Source organism: Chiloscyllium punctatum, chromosome 10 (assembly GCF_047496795.1).
Source record: "Chiloscyllium punctatum isolate Juve2018m chromosome 10, sChiPun1.3, whole genome shotgun sequence".
In the NCBI taxonomy this organism is placed as follows: domain Eukaryota; kingdom Metazoa; phylum Chordata; class Chondrichthyes; order Orectolobiformes; family Hemiscylliidae; genus Chiloscyllium; species Chiloscyllium punctatum.
In genome coordinates, this window is record NC_092748.1 from 90,504,313 (window position 1) to 90,524,155 (window position 19,843).

Below are 19,843 nucleotides of genomic sequence, written 5' to 3' on the forward strand. Positions count from 1 at the left end.
AATAAAGAGTTGCATTTCAAAATATGCAGTTGGGAGGCATAATAAGCAAAATGATGAGAAACTAGGAAACATGGAAAAGCAAATAAATTGCCCGTGTATGTATATCACAATGAGTTAGTGGAAATAGACAAAGACCAAGCAATACAAAAGGTTGGAAAATTACCTTTTATCTAAGGGAACTAGAAAATGAAGGTAAGGACATCATACTTTCAGTCACATACAGCCTTGGTCAGAAGCTCACCTTGAATAATGTATTCAGTTCTGATTATTGCTTCTCTCGAAGAATCTACGTAGAAAGTGCAGAATAGATTCACCAAATGGATAGTGATGTAAAAGAAATACATTATGATTCCATTGGTATAAACATTGGTTTTATTTTCCTGAATATAGATATTTGAGGGTAATTTAAATAATGTGCTAAAAAGGCTAATCAGATTTAATAACGTAGATTAAGAGAAATTATTTCATCTGGTGAATCCAGAACAAGAGGCATACACTTAAAATTAAACCCAGGCCATTTAGGAGTGAAATCAAAATGCACTCCTTCACATAAACAGTCATGGAAAGTTGCCACTTAAAAGCAGAACAGACTGGTCTACATGAAGTATTCAAAGGAGAAATCAATGTTTGAATGTGTAGCAAGGGATGTGGAGCAATAGTGGGTAAATGGGTTTGAGGTACAGATCAACCTTGATATAATTAAATGGAGAAATGAGCTGGAGGGACTGAATGACCTATTCCTGTTTCCATTACCAATCAATGTGATAGCTATTTTATATCACTAGATGTCACTACTTCACAGCTACCATACTGTAAGTAGATAATGTAGGATGGAAACAATTTTCTATTTGTGATTTAAAACAGACATTTGTTCTCTTGACCACATTACTTTTAATTCCATGAGTGACAAATATGGCAAGGACTAGTTTGCGTTGTCTTCTCTTTCTGAACTCTTTGAAGCTGTTAGTTTACAGGTAACCTTCCTGTTGCAATAACACATTGTGGCTTTCATTCAGCTGAGGTCAAGTCATTGTTTATCATAAGTTTTATCTTCAGTTTTAAAGATGCTGGATTCTGATGCAATACCCAAGTTGCATTGGAATTTTTCTCATTTTTTTTAATGACTAAGGCATTAATTGTAGTTCAAGCAAGCCAAGAGAAATAGGATATCATCTGTTTTAAAATGAATTTGCATTGCGTAATATTAGTAAATGGATACAGAACAGCTTATTGCAGTACCTTTGTGCTTAAAGATGGACTTATCAGGCTATGTAATTATCACTAATAATGTCAAGACATTTATATTTACAATAGGATCTGATTTAAAACCAGACATTTTACTTTAGAAGCCATTTTATGAAATTGCTGATGACACCATGAACAACTCTACTAATTTAGGGGTGTCACAGGCAAGGCTGAGTTCAGTCTGAATTTCCCATTAAAGTTAAGTTTACAATTGATCATAACACCCCTGACTTAGGGAGGAAATGTAATTCAATCAACGTTTCTGCTTTTGACTGCTGGAAAATAGATGTGTGTGAGCCTTGACTGTGGTCAAATAACCTGCTGATGCCCAACATCTATGGTGACACGTAAAGAAACCCAAGAATGGGTTTCTGTCAGGTTTCTGCAGTGAGTTAAACTGGAAGAGTCATTTCTTCCAGAAGAAGGAAAACATTGAGGATGAGAAATGAGCTATAGTATATATATTTGTCGAAGGCGAATCATGAGCATCATGTGTTCTCAGTGTTCACTACCATTTTGGATATGTTTATTAGTAGAAACCAATCTTTGGAAATGTGAAGTTTTTTTATATTATGTTAGAAATTCCAGATAACTTGAAAAAATTTGTTTTTTGCTCTTTATGAAACATTAATTTGTAAAGCAAACTTTTCCTGGCAGTTTCTTCAACAATGTGACATCTGTTTGTTTCCTTAATCCCCAGTACTGCGACTGAACCATAGTTCATCAGATACTTCTGAGAAGAAAAGAGTTAAGAGCAGACTTAAAAAATTCATATCAAGGCGACCTTCACTGAAAACTTTACAAGAAAAAGGACTGATTAAAGGTAATGTGTTTGATTCATAAGTGCAATAGCTCCTCATTAGAATACACTGATGCACTCTAACCTTTAATATTACATGCATTGTTTATGCATCATGAGTGCTTCCCTAATGGTTATGTAAAAACACAAACTTTTATGATTTTGTCTTATGGACACAACGCAATTGCCTTTGTGCTTCTGGTGCTCTTTCAATTTGTGGCAGTGTGTCACTACCACTAAAGTAAGGGAAGGAGACTATCTTAATGCAATATCCAGACATTGCCACATTGATTTTATTCTTTTGAAGACAGCATGTCTGTTGTGACCATCACACCATACTTCACTTTTGGGGGATGGTTGAAAATGAGTGCCGCAGTGTGCTAGACTTTTATCCTTTCAACTTTGGGACTCGTGTTGAAATTGCATATGACCTAGGAACATCTAGTTTCTAAGACAGTTAACCTGTATGGCCATGATTCCAAAGTATAAAATGCCTCCTGATATTGTATTAGTTGCCACAAAATTGACTACATGAACAAATGTTTAAACTGGTAGATGACAGTGTCAATAATGCACATTGTTTTGTTTTGAGAGATTTTGCAGCTCCACACGTTCAGTAAAGTGGAAGGTGTATTACAGCATTCCAAATGTACCTGATAGAAAGGCTTTGGGGAACACAGACCTGATTCACTGTCTACAGAATGACTAAAATCTAAATTATTATGGTAGCCACAGTATTTATTAATTTGAATAGATACCATTGCTGCCATGCTTTGTGCTGCTGTGGCTCTATCTATAGATCATGCTACTCCTATAGACTTAAGCTTACATTGTTGTCTATCATGGGTTCACTTGATCTTTGGGTTCCTGTCCTGCACTGTTTGAGGCTGTTCTACTCTGTCCTTATCTAAGAATAACTGTCCCACATGCTAAAGTGAATCTTATACTCACATTGTTATCACTTGAACATTAATTGTACTGTTCACAGCTCTCTGAGTCCAGAGTTTCCAATCTTCTCTTCTTCAAATCTCAATCATGTCATGCTGATGTCAGTAAGTTATTATTATGTAGATCATCATCATTTACATTAAAATTATTTACACATTAATTTCCCATAATACTACTTTTTTCATCAATAGTGCCTTTTAGGCTGTTGATGTAGGGAACTCAGTGACATAACGCCATCGAATGTGCATCCAAAAACAGCATAGTCTGCAGCGAGGATAGAGACTGCATGCTCTACACCAGAATGTATTGACTTTGGAGATTTGGTCAGAAAAAAGTGCACCCTCTTTAGTATGAACTCCTACAGACCTGAGGGTGGCAGGCAGTGTAAATGAGAGGAGATTTCTGGGGGATTTGTATATGGTGCCACCTCTGGCTAGCTGCCTTATGGCACTGCCTGTGTCCATGTGAGGTCAATATCCCTCATCTGCCCATTATCTTGCCGTTAGTGCTAAGCACCACTGCTGGAGTGATGGAGTGCTGGTCTGTGCACAGAGCCTGCAGACTCTGAGTCTGCTGGACTTGCCTCTCTTTGGCAGCTGTTCATGGTCTCTTGCATGCCCGAAGAAGCATGGTGCAAATAGCATTTGTGCAGTCCTGCAGTATTTGCATTAGCTAGTCTGGAGCACTGGACTAACTAGCCTGTAGCTACTGTCACTGCTTGTACATTTGTATAGAAATCTCGGTTTGCGATCCTCTCCTTTCTGGGCCTAAGCAAGTGCCCGGTCTCCTGCAGTCCTCCAATTGTAAGCAATCTGCAGAGTTTCTCCCTCAGCCAGGTGCAGAGACATGGCACTGACATCACCAGCAAGTGCTTCCAAATCTAATCTGGACAAATATCCACCGAGGAATCAGCTTCTGGGCTGATGGAAGATGCAGGAGGCAGAATTATTGGTGTTTCCTCTGAGGCTTCCACACCGTCTTTCTAAGAAGTAGAGAAAGGTATATTTTACTGAGTGGCCCTCAACCTTGGACACTATGGACACCCCTTTGGTGCCTGCAGGAGACAGATGGGAGAATAATGGATCAAGATTACACAATGTGGCACATTAATATTAAATGCACATTGAATATAAGAGGGGACTGCCACAGCAATGTACAATGCATTGTAGTTGGTTGTTAGAACATGGAGGTTTCCACATCCCCACAGGAACAATCCTGGTCTTCACCAGCAAAGGTCAAGATCCCCTCCTGTTGGGGATGAGGAGCTGAATGTCCAGAATGTGACCACCCATCCTGGCCCTTTCAGTCCTGTTAAGGACCATTTTCCCTTGGAATGAAAGAAAGGGAGGGATTGAGTGATATAAAGATTGGTGACATAGTTGTTAGTGCTGGTGTAGGTGGGCTGAGGTGGTGAGGTGTCCTGGGTGAGTGAGTAGGTAGTGCAGATGACAGACAGAGTTTGTAGAAAGGAGCATTGGGTGGATGTCAGTGAATGTGGGAAGATGTTGCATGCCATAATGAGAGCGATAGAGCATGTGCCTCAATATGTGGAGGTGTAATGGAGTGAATGTGAGATAGTGGAGAGAGAATGGTGGTGCTTACTCTGGTGGCGCAGAGAAGATCATTGACATTTTTCTTACAATGCTGGGTGTTTCTCCAATCCACAGAGACTATATTGATCCATGTGGTGACTTCAGATGAGGTTGGCAAGTTCTAATGGTCCAAGAAGAGGGCAGCCTTCCTCAACGCCATCTCATCCATCAGGAACTTGAAGTCCTTGTGCTCAAAGAGGGGCACCAATTTCTTTATCTGCCATGTCAGGGAGCAACTGTCACAAACTCTGCAGGACAGCTTCAGACTGCCAGTAGTTGATTTGGCACACAACGGCCTTTAAAATTGGTGCTGGCACCAGGGACCCTGATATGCTAGATGTAGCGAGTACTTCTAACTACGTTGAGTGGAAGAACCAGGCTAGCATCAGATGAGAGGGGCCTCATAAAAGGTGTGGTAGGTAAGTTAATGAGGCATGTTTGGGACAACCGTGCAAGAAAACTTGTTCAGCTTTTTGGAGAAAAGCCCGCCATGAAACCTGACAGAAGTGACACTTTTCCAAATTATGGTAAGAAGCAGCCCTATATATTTAATAAAATAATTTGGGATTGAACATCTAGGTGGAGAACTTGAAGGTAGCAGTGTTCTCAAGCCTCTGCTTCCCTTGTCCTTCGAGATGGTAGGGTTTGGAAAGTGCTTTCAGACCAGCTTTGGTGAGTTATTCAGTTCAGTTTGTTGATGGTACATTTTCCTGCTAAAGTGTGTTGGTGGCAAAGGGAATGAATTTTAAAAGTGGTGGTTAGGGTGCTAGTCAAGCCATTTGCTTTGTCCTGGATGGTCTCAAGCTTCTTAAGTGTTGTTGGAGCTACTCTCATCTAAGCAGAAACAGCGTATTCTATCAGTTATGGTCTTGTAGATGGTTAGTAGGTACTGAGGAGAAAGGAGGTGAGTTAACTTGCCACAGATGTCCTAGCCTCTGACCTTATATAATTCTCTAAACACAGTGGTGATGAACAAATCTGATTTTATACAAGTTAGGATATGCATAACTGAGATTTGAATGACGTAAATTTTACAGTGGGTAGAATGTGGGAATCCAGCCAAGAGTGCATTAGAATCATCAGGTCTGAAGGTAACAGGCATGAACTAAGCTTTCAATTGGAGGAGTACTCAGTCAGGATCCGAACTGCACAGAGTGTTCTACCTGGGGAAATAATTGGCCTCAGTAGTGCCATAAATATGTGATTGAGAGCTCATCTTGAGCTAAAACAAATGACAGCAAGGTTGCCACAGTGTGGTTTAGTCTCAGACAATTGCTTGGGAGAGGTTTGGAATTGAACGTGAAACCTCAAATGTGCCCTGTCCCTGAATTTACAACTTTCCCTACTTTCTCTCCCATTCACATTTTTCTTCTGATTCAGTCACATTGTATTGCTGAAGATCCAATTTTCATTTTTAGCTCCTTGTTTTATCTGATTCTCTCTTTAAAGGTCTCCCACTTTTTCGAATGAGCCATTATCAACCTTCTCATTAAAATATAATTGTGCGACATCATTGCTTTTACGAACTATTTCCTCATGTTCATACCTCTCTTTCCCCTCCAACATCCTTGAAAGTATTGTTGAATCACAAATTAGTTTTCTTTTGTTCAATCATCAATGCTTGCATTTTTCAATTTGATTTGGACCATTGCCTGACCTCTGAAACAGATCCCAAGTTCATACTGCTTCCGTGCCACTACACCGTTGTACAGCTGGGTGGAACTACAATCACTGACTCCATCCTTTTCTCTCCAATGCCTTAGCTCTGGTTCCTGAATCTCTGGTATCCTCTTTGCATCTATCTTTGGTCCCTTCTTATTTCTCATTTATATGCTGCCCCTTGGTGACAATATCTAAAACCTATGCCAAAGTCCATCTTTACTGATTATAGTCCTTTGTAGCTTGTCAACACCTCTACTGTATTGACATTCCAGACACATATTCAATGCTAAATGATCAGAAATTTCTCCCAACTAAATATTGAAAAGACCGAAAATATTGACTTCATCCATAAACTCCACTCTGAGCCAATTATTCCACTCCTCTTTTTGATGACAATCTGAGGTGGGACGAGATCAGTTGAAAATTTAACTATTTAACTCCAAGATAAGCTTTCCACTACATAGCTTAATCACAACCCACTGTCTATGTTCACTTCTGTTATATCAGCCCAATATCTAACCCAACCCTTCATCAGTTTGTTTGCTGTTTGTTTTCTACACCATTGTTATCCCCCTGTCTGACTATTCCAATGCTCTCCTGGCCAGCCTCCCACATTCTATCCTTTATAAATTTGTGGTCAGCCAATATATTACTTTCCATCACCAAATTGGCACCAAGTCTAATTCATCCATCACCACTGTACTCATTGATTTCTCTTTCAGAAATAACATGGTGCTATATTCCCATTTTTGCATACAATCTCTCACGCACTCATACCTAGATCTCTGTCATCTTGTCCAAATTCACAATCCTGTAAGCTAGCTTTGTTGTCTCATTTTGGCTTCTTGAGCATTCTGTAGGTAATTGTTCTACTATTGTTTGCATGCATTCAGCTGCTAAGACACTAAACTTGAAAATCTCTTATAAAATGCTTTACCTTCAAGTTTTATTTCTCATTAAGATACGCCTTTAGTTACCTGCCCTGAAATTCCCTCATGCAACTAATTGACAAATTTTCTTTCAAAAGACTTATGCAAAGTAATATAGAATGTTTTGTTACGTTAAAGGTGCCATTTGAAGGCAAGTTGTTATTATATGGGAAAGGTTGATAACCAATAAATTTGCAATCATACAGGCCAAAGCTACAATCACCTCCAAACTTATTTTGATAAGCCTGTTTTCTCTGTAAAATACAGTATTTTGTCACTGACTGGTTATAAAATCCATTTAAATGTTCTCAACATTGATACCATTAGTCCTGTTAATCCTTTGCCAGTGCATGGAGCTACTCATCCAGCCATAGTTTTCTTCTTGAAACTACCTACAAATTTTTGGATATGGATTACAAAAACTATCACCCGAGCAGGGTTGGGGTATTGCACTAAAAATTCAGCCATGATCATACTAAATGGCAGAGCAGGTTTAAGGAGTCAAAAGCCCTGCTCCTGCTCCTATCTTTGATCTTGTCCTCTGATTAAGTTTATGATGCAACTCATTGTTTGATTGACTAAAATAATAGGGTCTAAAATTGCACCAGATTTATACAATCAAATACCAGTTGTTTCTAAATATATGTCCTCACTAAATTAGATGTTAACGAAAATGAAGTAATCAGTTAGAATGAGGAGAATAGTTCGTATCATTTGGAAAAAAGGTAAAATGGTTCCACTGTTGAAGGGTCTTAGCTAGGGTTCTTCTGCTTGAAGTAAAGAGTATTGAGGAGATGTTTGATGAAGGTGCATATGTTAGACAAGGGAAATTAAGAAAAACAGTTTCTATTAATTGAACGTACAAGGAACACAAACACAATGTTAAAGTTTTGGCCAGCAGTGCAAGGGGGTTCTGAAATAAGAACAGAATGATTATAATAAGGAGTGGGCAATTCAGCCTCTTGATATTGCTCTGCCATTTAATACGATCATGGCGTATCACATCTCAACTTCCATTCCACTTTCCTGCTTGTTCCCCATAATCCTTTAGGGGTGGCACGGTGGCTCAGTGGTTAGCACTGCAGCCTCACAGCACCAGGGATCTGGGTGCAATTCCAGCCTTGGGTCACTGTGTGGAGTTTGCACATTCTCCCTGTGTCTGCGTGGGTTTCCTCCAGTTTCCTCCCACAGTCCAAAGATGTGCAGGTTAAGTGAATTGGCCATGCTAAATTGCCCACAGTGATAGGTGCATTAGTCAGAGGGAAATGGGCCTGGATGGGTTATGCTTCAGAGGGTTGGTGTGCACATGTTGGGCCTAAAAGCCAGTTTCCACACTGTAGGGAATATAGTCTAAAAATTCCTAGTTAAAAATCTTCTTAACTCCTCCTTAAATTACTTCACTGTCCCTATGTCCACCACACTCTAGGGTAATGAATTCCACAGATTCATGATCATCTAAGAGATGGAATTCCTCCTTAACTTTGTTTTAAATCTGTCATCCCTTTGCCCAAAAGTATGCTTTCTCATTCTAGATTGCCCCACAAAGGGAAGCATCCACTCCATGTCTACTTTACCAATCTTTTTTTACCTCTTATATACCTCAATTTGACCCTCTTTTTCATCCTTCTAAACTCTAATGAGTGCAGGCCTCAACTGCTCAGTCCTTCCTCATAAAGCAAGCCTTTCATCCCTGGATTACGAAGCCCCACAAAATAGATGAATGAGGTGGAACAAAAACAGAAATTACTGAAGAAACTCATTCGGTCTGGGCGCATCTGTGGAGAGAAAACAGAGTTAATATTTCAAGTCTGATGACTCTTCATCAGAAAAATTCTCTTAAAGTCATGCTCTTAGTTATTAATGGTCTTATCATATCGGATTTCAACTCCAAAAGCACCCATGTAGATGGGGGAGGGGAAAGTTGGATGGATATTAAATTCTGATCTATTATGCTCAAAGCTAACATCAGAAAAGAAGAACAATGCAGCAAGTAATTTATGAAATTTGCTGCTTACAATCTATTAAAGTTATAATTTCAGTTTTCATTTTAATAGTTTAGGGTAATAACATTAAGAAAGTGATTCCTGATATTTGTGTAGCTTCATTACTAGTATGTGTATGAACTAAAAACATAATTGATCTATTGGAAGTAGATACTTCCCTTAATTTGGTGGCATGATTGCTCTGAATGATAAAAATTTGTCAACATTTTTGGTTGAGGTTTGGAGCTATTCCTTTTTAATGGAACATTTTTTGTTCTGACAAAGTAGAATTCAAAATTCTATTCCCTCCAAACCAGAATACATTGTCTGAACTTCTGATTCTTTTTGAAGCAGGGGAGAGGGTATTATCAGGCGCATCCCTAGCCTATTGGAAGCATATAGCTTGTATGACCATTCCTGATCCGAATTGATTTGGCTGCATTTGTAGCCAGGTCCCAGTACATGCATTAACATGGATTTTCAGGAAAACTCATTCTCATCTGTCACATATTGGTTCTGAAAAAGGTTCATGTTTAAGTTTCATTAAGCTCCACCAAATCTGATTACATTACATGGTCTTTGGGTAGAGAATTTGGCAGTCTAGCATGAAGCCCCAGAGGAGATGGACGAGTCATCTTTGTCTCCTGATGGTCTTAAGTACTAATGCTTAGCTAATCAATGTAACTTGTAGTTATTGCTCTCATGCAATAAACTGCCTCTTGTTATATAAGACAACTGCCTCTTGTTAACACGCACTGGTGGTCTACCCTCTACTTCAACAAGCTTAGACTCAACATTGAAAGAAGGATCAGGTGCTCCTGTGGAACAAATGTAGTGTCCCTACCTTGGGGCCAGGAGGCCTCAGTTTAAGTACAACCCACTCAGGAAGTGTGCAATAACATCCCAGAGCAGGTTGATTAGAAAACTGAATAGTTAATAGCTAAGGGTTCTTGAGGTGCCGTGGTACATTCCCTGCCTCTGAGTGAGAAAACCAAGATTCAGGTCCTGCCAGAATGCCATTACATCTCTGAACAGATAATTTGAAAAGATCTAAAACTCAAGATTATCTATCTTTGTAATGTTGATGGACTGCTAAATTTGCCAGGATGCAAGAGTCACAAGAGACTCTTCCATGTACCTGTACTGGTATTATCCTGAGTTCAAGTCCATTCTGTTCCAGAGTTGTGTAATAACATCTCTGAACAGGTTAATTAGAAGTATCAAGGAAAGAGGATTGATGGCTACATTGTAGCCCAACCACAAACCCTCAGTGGTTGGTAGCCATGTGCACAATACGATATTATCTATCTATTACATTTAGTTTCATAAACATATATGAGAATAGATCTTTGAATCTTTGTCTCTACATTAATTGTGTAAAACATTTACATAGAACTTTCCCACTTCATATTTAGATGCAGCGCTGTGGGAAAAGTGACAAATTTCACATTTGGTCGCATTTGTTTTGAAACCTGAATGCATCTGAAGTGCAGATCTGAGAAGAAAAAAAGATCTAACCACATTTTGGGTGCAAACTCTTTGCCAGAATCAGGAAACTGAAAGATAGCAAACTATTTTAGAGTGCTGAACAAAACCAAAAGAAGGTGAGAGACATTGAAAACAAGTCCACGTTCAGCTTGCAAAATAGTTTCAGTAACTCACAAGCAAAAAAGACTTGTATTGATATGGCACTTTTCATGACTGTCAGATATTTCAAAGACCTTTACAGTCAGTGAGGAACTGCTTAAAGTGAAGTCACTATTGGAATATAGAAATCACAGAAATTAACTTACATTTAGCAATCTCTGACAGACAGCAAGAAAGGCGAAATTTTTTTTTAGATTAGATTACTTACAGAGTGGAAACAGGCCCTTCGGCCCAACAAGTCCACACCGCCCCGCCAAAGCGCAACCCATACCCCTACATCTACCACCTACCTACACTACGGGCAATTTAGCATGGCCAATTCACCTGATCTGCACATCTTTGGACTGTGGGAGGAAACCAGAGCACCCGGAGGAAACCCACGCAGACACGGGGAGAATGTGCAAACTCCACACAGTCAGTCGCCTGAGGCGGGAATTGAACCCAGGTCTCTGGCGCTGTGAGGCAGCAGTGCTAACCACTGTGCCACCGTGCTGCCACCGTTTTGTCATGTTGATTGATGGAGAAGTATTAGCCAGAATGCCAGAACAATCACTGTTCCTCAAATTAGTATCTCAGGAATGTTTACATCCTCTCAACAAGAACTTTGATTTAACATCTCATCCAAATATCAGTCCTTCCAACAGTGCAGTGCTACATCAGTGCTGCATCAGAATGTCACCCTTGATTTTTCTGCTCAAGATCCTGGTGTGGGCCTCAAAACTTGAACCTTGAGATTGAGAACCGTGGCTGATACACAGAACTTTCAAACATGATTTGGAGATGCCGGTGTTGGACTGGGGTGTACAAAGTTAAAAATCACACAACACCAGGTTATAGTCCAACAGGTTTAATTGGAAGCTCACTAGCTTTCGAAGCATCGCTCCTTTAATTCTGTGTGTTAGGATTGGGCCCTCCACTATCACCGGATGAAGGACTGATGCTCTGAAAGCTAGTGTGCTTCCAATTAAACCTGTTGGACTATAACCTGGTGTTGCATGATTTTTAACTTTCAAACAGGTGAATTGAAAGAGATGTTAGTCATTAAGTACATAAAGGTCACCTCAGACAGTGAAGAGCAAACGATGTGTGACAGTGAAGCAGTTAAGGCAGCTGAAGGCATGAAAAACTCAAGTATAAATTAAAAACCAACTCCATTCAGGAGGGGAAATAAGTGGAAGGATTGCAGGGAAAATGCTCAAGGAAAATGACTGTTGAAATACACTCTGAAGTTGCTAAACACAATGTTCAGACCGTTCACAGCCTGAAATAAGTAGCAGCTGTGTTTTTTTCCCATGATTGATTAGTTAATATTTTATCCTTTTCAAGCACTTTCTCAAAGTGCAACACATTAAAGAATATTCAGGCAATGTTAAGTAAATTGAGACATGTTAACAGATAAACTGTGACTCAATCTTTGACGATCAACACAGGTGTGAATATTTTAATCTTATTTCACAAATAGCTTCAAAATTACTTTTTGTTCAGTGGTATACCTGATACATTGAGATCAGTTTTATGAGTTCAAAATCATAACCTCTTCATTCTCTGAATATAATTTAAATGTAAAACTGACAGTGAATAGGTTATGGCAATAAAATTTCCTGAACTTCTGAAACTGGAGTTATATGAATGTTTTATTAAAGAAATACAAATGAAAGCAATATACTTTTATTTTTATAGATTTAAATATAAGCCTATAAAGGTCCACCAATGTGAAAACTCTGTCTTTAGAAATCTGGTTATAAATACTATTATAGTAAAAGTAATCTGTTGCCAATCTGGTCCTCAGTAGCTTGTGAATGATGTCAGGTGACATTTATGTACAGCTATTAGTGACAGGTCAGATAGCATCTCTGCACGGTAAGATACATTAGCGTAAAATCTGAGATGATTTAGTTTAGTTTGTCCATGGTTTTGTATTAATGCTATAACCATATCAATCATCTCATCCTCCCCTAATGAATAACAGCCACAAAATAAACTGCTGCAGGATTATTTCTCTTAAAATGCCTGTTGATTTTCCATACTCAAATATTGACTAACTGTCTGCGCTTGATGTATGATTTACTGGGTCTTTGCAGCCTACTGTTAGTCCTTAAATATGAATTTTACTTTTTCAGCCAATTCAGAATAACTGCACATTTCACGATATATTAAAATTGACTGCTTAAATGGACTCAGTGTGGGAGTTTCATTGGGTTTAAATTGATAACAGCTGGGCAGCCAAACAGATTAAGCATGTATGAACTAAGAATAAAACCTGTTCTCTCTGCAAACAGCATTCTGTGCCACAAAACAATGAAGAGAAGCTACTGAATAAAACTGGGATGGAGAGTTTTTACTAATTAGGAACACTAATTGATTAATTAGGTTATAAAATGCTGATGTTGCATGCAAATATGTTAAAGAAATAATTCTGTGACAGATTTTCCTGAGCAGGTAAGGGTTTTGCAAGGCCTCTACTATTCACCGCAATCTAGAATCTCTATCTTTTCTCCATGTTAGCCTTTCATATTGTTGTGTTTTCTTGATTGATTATCCCACAAATACTTTTTTCCTTCCTAATACCTTTCCTGTGTTGAATGAATCTATACCCAATTGTTTCATAATCTAGGTTGTTGAGAGTTACTGAACTTTGTGCAAGAAGTCATGAAGAAAATTTATCCCAAAACAGGCCAGTTCACTAGTATCAATAACTCTTCCGTGAACAATACCTTTAAGCACATTATGTGTGAGGTTTCCTCTTAGGCCTATTATAATGAGCCCTCAAACAGACTCGTTTCTGCAGCCTGGGAAAACCCAAGCACGCCATGTAGGAAAGGATAAGGATTGTGCTGAAAGACACCAGTTCTATGTAAATTACCACAGTTTTAAAAATCATATAAACCTTTATTTCTCCCACTTGTGTTTCTTTTCTCAAACAATCGACAGACATTTAAAAGCTAAGTTCCATTATTATTCTCCCTTTCAAATATTTACTGAATTCTGTATGTAGGTTTGCTCACTGAGCTGGAAGGTTCAGTTTCAGATGTTTCATCACCGTAGTAGGTAACATGATCAGTGAGCCTCTGGATGAATCACTGGTGGTATGGCCCATTTTTTATTTACATGTCTAGGTTTCCTTGGGTTGGTGATGTCATTTCCTGTTCTTTTTCTTCGGGGGTGATAAATGGGATCCAAGAAAATGTGTTTGTTGATAGAGTTCTGGTTGGAATGCCATGCTTCTAGGAGTTCTCGTGTGTGTCTCTGTTTGGCTTGTCTGTGGATGGATGTGTTGTCCCAGTCGAAGTGGTGTCCTGCCTCATCTGTATATAAAGATACTAGTGAGAGTGGGTCATGTCTTTTTGTGGCAAGTTTTCTGCCTGTTTTTCCAATGTAGTGTTTGCTATTGTTCTTGCAAGGTATTTCAGCCTGGACAAGTTATGCTTTCAAGTCTGCTTTCACCATTAGTTTAGTTGACATACAGGAGGCAGGAAGAACACAGCAAGTCAGGCAGCATCAGGAGATAGAGAAGTTAATGTTTCCATTGTAACCCTTCTTCAGGTTTGGAGGTGGGTGTAGGAGGAGCTGTAGATAAAGGGGATGACGGAGCAGGGTGGTGAAGTGGGCATAGGTGAAGACAGGTAAAGGGTATGATCTGGTTGGTGAATGGGAAGAATGAATCTGGTTACTGGCAGAGAGGAATCGAAGGGAGTGGGAGGGGCTGGGAAGTGTGTCGGGGGATGGTAAGGGTAGTTATTTGAAATTTGAGAATATAATGTTGAGTCCACTGAACTGTAGGCTACCCAGGCGGATGATGAAGTGTTGTTCCTCCAAGTTATGGTTTGGTTCATTGTGACAATGGGGGAGGCCAAGGATGGTTATGTCGGAAAGGGAGTGGGAAGAGGAATTAAAATGGGCAGTGACTGGAAGGTCTGGTCAGCCCCTGTGGGCCCGGCTGAGATGCTCGGCAAACCATTACCTTAGTTTACATTTGGTCTCTGCCATGTCGAGAAGACCACATCGAGAGCACCTAATGCCGTTAACTAGTTTGGAAAAGAGGTTGGTGAACTTCTGTCTCACCTGGAAGGACTGTTTGGAGCCCTGGATGAAGGGGGTAGTGTACTGGCAGATCTTGCATCTTTTCCGGTTGCAGGGGAAGATACCTGGGGGTTTGGGGTGGGGTTGGGGATTTGGGGAGAGTGACACAAACCAAGACTGCTGAAGGGAACGGTTCTTGTGGATGGCAGAGAGGTGTGGGAAGGGGAAGATGTTCTTCGTGGTTGGTTCTAGTTGGAGTTGGCAGAAGTGTTTAAGGATGATGCTTTGGATGCTGAGAGTGGTGGGGTGGTAGGTGAGGACAAGGGGGACTCTGGAAGGAGGGTTTTAGAACAGTAGAACGGGGAATGGAGATGGTGCAGTGGAGGGCTGTCTGTATGACAGAGGGAGGAAAAGCACGTTGTGTGAAATAGGTGGACATCTGAGATGCTTGGGAGTGGAATGTGTCGTCATCCAAGCAGATGCGGCGGAGGCAGAGGAATTGGATGAATGGGTTAGAGTTCTTGCAGGACACTGGGTGGGAGGAGGTGTAGTCCAGGTAGTTATGGGAGTCTGTGGATTTGTGTAAATGTCTGTCTGGAGACTGCTGCTGGAAATGGAAATGGAGAGGTCAAGGAAGGGGAGGGAGGTACCCGATATGGACCAAGTGAATTTGGGGGCGAGGTGGAAGTTGTGGAAGAAGTTGATAAACTACTTCAGTTCAGCCTGGATTTGGAGGAAATTGAAGGAGTTGATCTCTAACCAGGGCCAACAGTCTTATTCAGGGACTGGTAGCAAAATACATACATTGCTCCAGATGATTCCAGCAGTTCAAACGTAGCCAGATTTCCGGTCTCAGCCTGTCAAAGGACAGGTACACAATCAAACACATAGTTAAGTCACTATAAGAGGGGATCTTTACTGTTGAGTTAACAAAACTCAAAAACATGATAAGCCAGTATAGTAGACTTTTTTTACTTTTAGATTCCTTTACTTTATTACACCTTCCCCTGCAACTGGAAAAGGTGAAAAACCTGCACAACCCCTCTCACCTCTATCCAGGGTCCCAAAAAGTCCTTTCAGGTGAGGCAGAGGTTCACCTGCCTCTCTTCCAACCTAGTTTACTGCATCAGGTGCTCCCAATATCGTCTTCTCTACATCAGGGAGACCAACTGTAAACTTAAGGAACGGGTTCGCTGAGCATCTCAGCCGGGACCGCAGGGGCTGACCAGACCTTCCAGTCACTGCTCATTTTAATTGCCCTTCCCATTCCCTTTCTGACATGACCATCCTTGGCCTCCTCCATTGCCACAAAGAACCAAACTGTAATTTGGAGGAAGAACACCTTATCTTCCACCTGGGCAGCCTCCAGTCCAGAGGACTCAAAATTGAGTTCTCTAATTTCACATCCTCCGACTCCCTTCCCTTCCTTCTATTCCTCCCTGCCACCAACTGGATTCATTCCTCCCATTGACCAACCAAGTCGTACCCTCCAGCTGTCCTCACCTATTCCCACTTCACCACTCTTCCCCCGCCACCCCTTTTATCTGCAGCTCTCCCTACACTCACACCCAGTTCTGAATAAGGGTTATACCCAAAACATCGACTTCTCCACCTCCTGATGCTGCTTGGCTTGCTGTTTTCTTCCAGTCTCCTGTCTGTCTACTTTGGATTCCAGCATCTGCAGTTTGTTTGAATCTTTCATCATTACTTTAGCAATCTGTATGAACAGCTCTGTAAAATGTGAGATCCTTTTCATCTTGGCTGTGATTCTTTTGCCATTAGATTTTTCCTACCTTTTTCAGCTTTGGTGGAGTAAGATATGATGGATAGTTCCCATCAGTTTCTCAGTTGTAAAGCAATCACCTTTAATGTTTGGCTAGTGTTTCGACCAGTATAACATTTATATATGCATAGATATATTTCAGTTTCTAATGTGAAGTCCCAGCAACCTGACCATATAGTTATTCAAATAAAGTATTGCAATGCACTTTTTGTTTTCTGCGCACATTATGAGATCACTGGTAAATTTATGGAAGACCTGTAATTCACCCTACGCAGAGCAGATTTTGAAAGTGAAGCCATCAGCTAACAATATACTTAAATGACAAGTAATTCTACTAAAACTTTAAAATCTTTAATGTTCATCTTGAGCTTTATAGCCTAAATTACATTGCTGCACTCTCATAAAATGAACTGTATCACTAATTGATATAATAAGTTAAAAAAATAATGTGAGGGGCCTGGCTGAGTTTCAGCTGCTGATATCATTAATAGGATACTCTGTTGCCATTGAGAGAACAAATTATGGTGGAACTCTATTCTGGCTACCTTTCAACATTTGAAACGGTTGCCATTATGCCAAAAGACTGTGAAAGAGGTAAATCTGCACCTTCATCATCTGGATTATAATCTAACAGAGTGGATAAATTGTTCATTGTAGAAATCATAACTTAATTTTCATTTTCTTTCAGTACAGTGGTATCATTTTGGCCTATGCATTAGAAGGTTGTGGGTGCAATTCACTCACAATCCTGACTTAGAATTGTGGTTCCTTCAATATTGTTGGGTCACAATCCTGGAAAACACCCCTAATGGCATTGTGGGTCTACTTACAGCACACTGACTGCAACAATTCAAGATGGCTTTGGTAACAATGTCTATCATAATAATGCAAACTGTCACATGGTGCTAAATAGAATAATCTATATCTTATTATTTATAAAAGACATTTCTAGTTAAACTTTGGAGTGAGTTTCCTCTACCACACTCAATAAAGAACAGTACAGCACAGGAACAGGCCCTTCAGCCCACCAAGACTGTGTCAACACAGGATGCTTTTCTAAATTAAAACCCTTTTGCTTCTATGTGGTCTGTATCCCTCTAATTCACTGCCTATTCATATATCTGTCAAGATGCCTATGTTTTGACTCTTACCTTCTCCACTTCTACAGGCAGTGCATTCCAGACACTTAGCTGTAAAAACTTGCCTCTCATATCTTTAATCATACCTGAAACTTATGTTCCCTGGTAATTAACATTTATAACACTCCAACTATCTATTCTATCCATGCCTCTCATAATTTTGTTAACTTCTATCAGGTCACCCCTTATCCTGTGACATTCAAGTGAAAACAAGCCAAGTTTGTCCAAACTGTCTTCACAGCTAGTATGCCTCAAACCAGACACATCCTGGTAAACCAATTCTGTACCCTCTCCAAGGCCTCCATATCCTTCTGGTAGTGTTGTGACCAAACTGTATGTAATATTCCAATATGGCATAACTAAAGTTCTATACAGCAACATGGCTTGGCGACTGTTATACTCTATGCCCTGACTGATGAAGGCACGCATGCCAGATGCCTTCTTGACCACCTGTATTGCCACTTTCAGGGAACTGTGGACCTGTACACGAACATGCATCTCTGTGTTGATGCTAGTAAGTGTCCTGTCATTTACTACATACTTCCCTCCTCATCAGCTCTCCTAATATACATCACCTCATATTTGTCCAGATTAAACTCCATCTACCATTTCTCTGCCCAAGTTTCCAACCTATCAATATCTTGTTGTACCCATGGCAATCATCCTCATTATTTGCAGCTCTCCCAAAATTTTTGTTGTATATAAATTTATAAATCAGGCCATCTGCACTCTCCTCCAAATCATGTAGGGGTCCCAGCACTGATCCCTGCAAAACATCATTGGTTACAGATCTTCAGTCTGAAAGACACTCAATATTTCCATGACTAAGTCAATCTTCTCTGACTAAGCCAGTCCTGCATCCACCTGACCATCTTGCTAATGGGTCTCACAAGATTCCACCTTTTCTTTCTGCCCACTATTCAGAATCTTGTCAAAGTTCTTGCTGAAGTCACATTTGAATAACAACTACCACCCTGTCCTCATCAATCATTCTTGTCACTTCCTCAATTAAGTTTGTGAGACAAGGATTTCCTGGAAAGCCATGCTGCCTATCACTAATAAGTCCATATTTTTCCAAATGTGAGTAAATCCGATTCCTCAGAATCTTCTCCAATAACTTCCCTACCACTGATGTAAGGCTCACCACCCTGTAATTTCCTGGATTATCCATGCTGTTCTTCTTTAACAAAACAACAACATATGCCTCCTTTTGCTTTTTCTCTAAGCTCTCAATTTCTCTTGACATTCGAGGTTCATGAATCTTGCCATCCTTATACTTCATTTTCACACAAGCATATGGGTCTTGAACTCTAATCAACTGGCCTTTAAAAGATTCCCATACAACAGATATGGATTTATCTCCAAATAACTGCCCCCAATCTACATTCTCCAGTTTCTGCCTTGTGATGGTTAGCCTTCCCCCAGTTTAGACTTTAATGCAGCAACTACTCTTATCCTTATTCATAAGTAACTTAAAACTTAAAGAATTATGATCACTGTTCCTGAAATGCTCCCTCACTAAAACTTTGATCATCTGGCCAGGCTCAATCCCCAATACCTGGTATAGTTTGGCCCCTTCCTTATTTGGACTATTTATATATAGTTCCAAAAAAAGGTACTGGAGACACTGAACAAATCCCGCCACTATCCAAGCCCCTGTCATTAAGCAAGTCCCAGTCAATATTGGGGAAGTTAAAAGTACCCAACGCACTAGTTTAAACATCTCCAAGTGGTACTGGCAAACCTCCCTGCCAGGATATCAATTTAAGTGTAACTTGTCCTTCTTCTACAAGTCCCACCTGGCCTGAAAGATTTCCCAATGATCCATATATCTGAAGCCCTCCCTCCTACACTAGCTCTTTAGCCATGTATTCAAGTGTACTATCTTCCTATTCCTAGCCTCACTGGAACATGGCGGCACAGTGGTTAGCACTGCTGCCTCACAGCGCCAGAGACCCGGGTTCAATTCTCGCCTCAGGCGACTAACTGTGTGGAGTTTGCACGTCCTCCCCGTGTCTGCGTGGGTTTCCTCCGGGTGCTCCGGTTTCCTCCCACAGTCCAAAGGTGTGCAGGTCAGGTGAATTGGCCATGCTAAAT

General features: G+C 40.2%; 1 protein-coding gene across 2 annotated transcripts in view; it reads left to right on the top strand.

Moving 5' to 3' along the window:
• Positions 1–19,843, top strand: part of arhgap15 (Rho GTPase activating protein 15) — a 753,427-nt gene that overhangs the window by 434,743 nt on the left and 298,841 nt on the right. For both annotated transcript variants that reach the window (XM_072579728.1, XM_072579729.1), the window contains exon 10: positions 1,946–2,068. In XM_072579728.1, the coding sequence (XP_072435829.1) occupies positions 1,946–2,068 (123 nt within the window). The remainder of the gene's footprint in view (positions 1–1,945; positions 2,069–19,843) is intronic.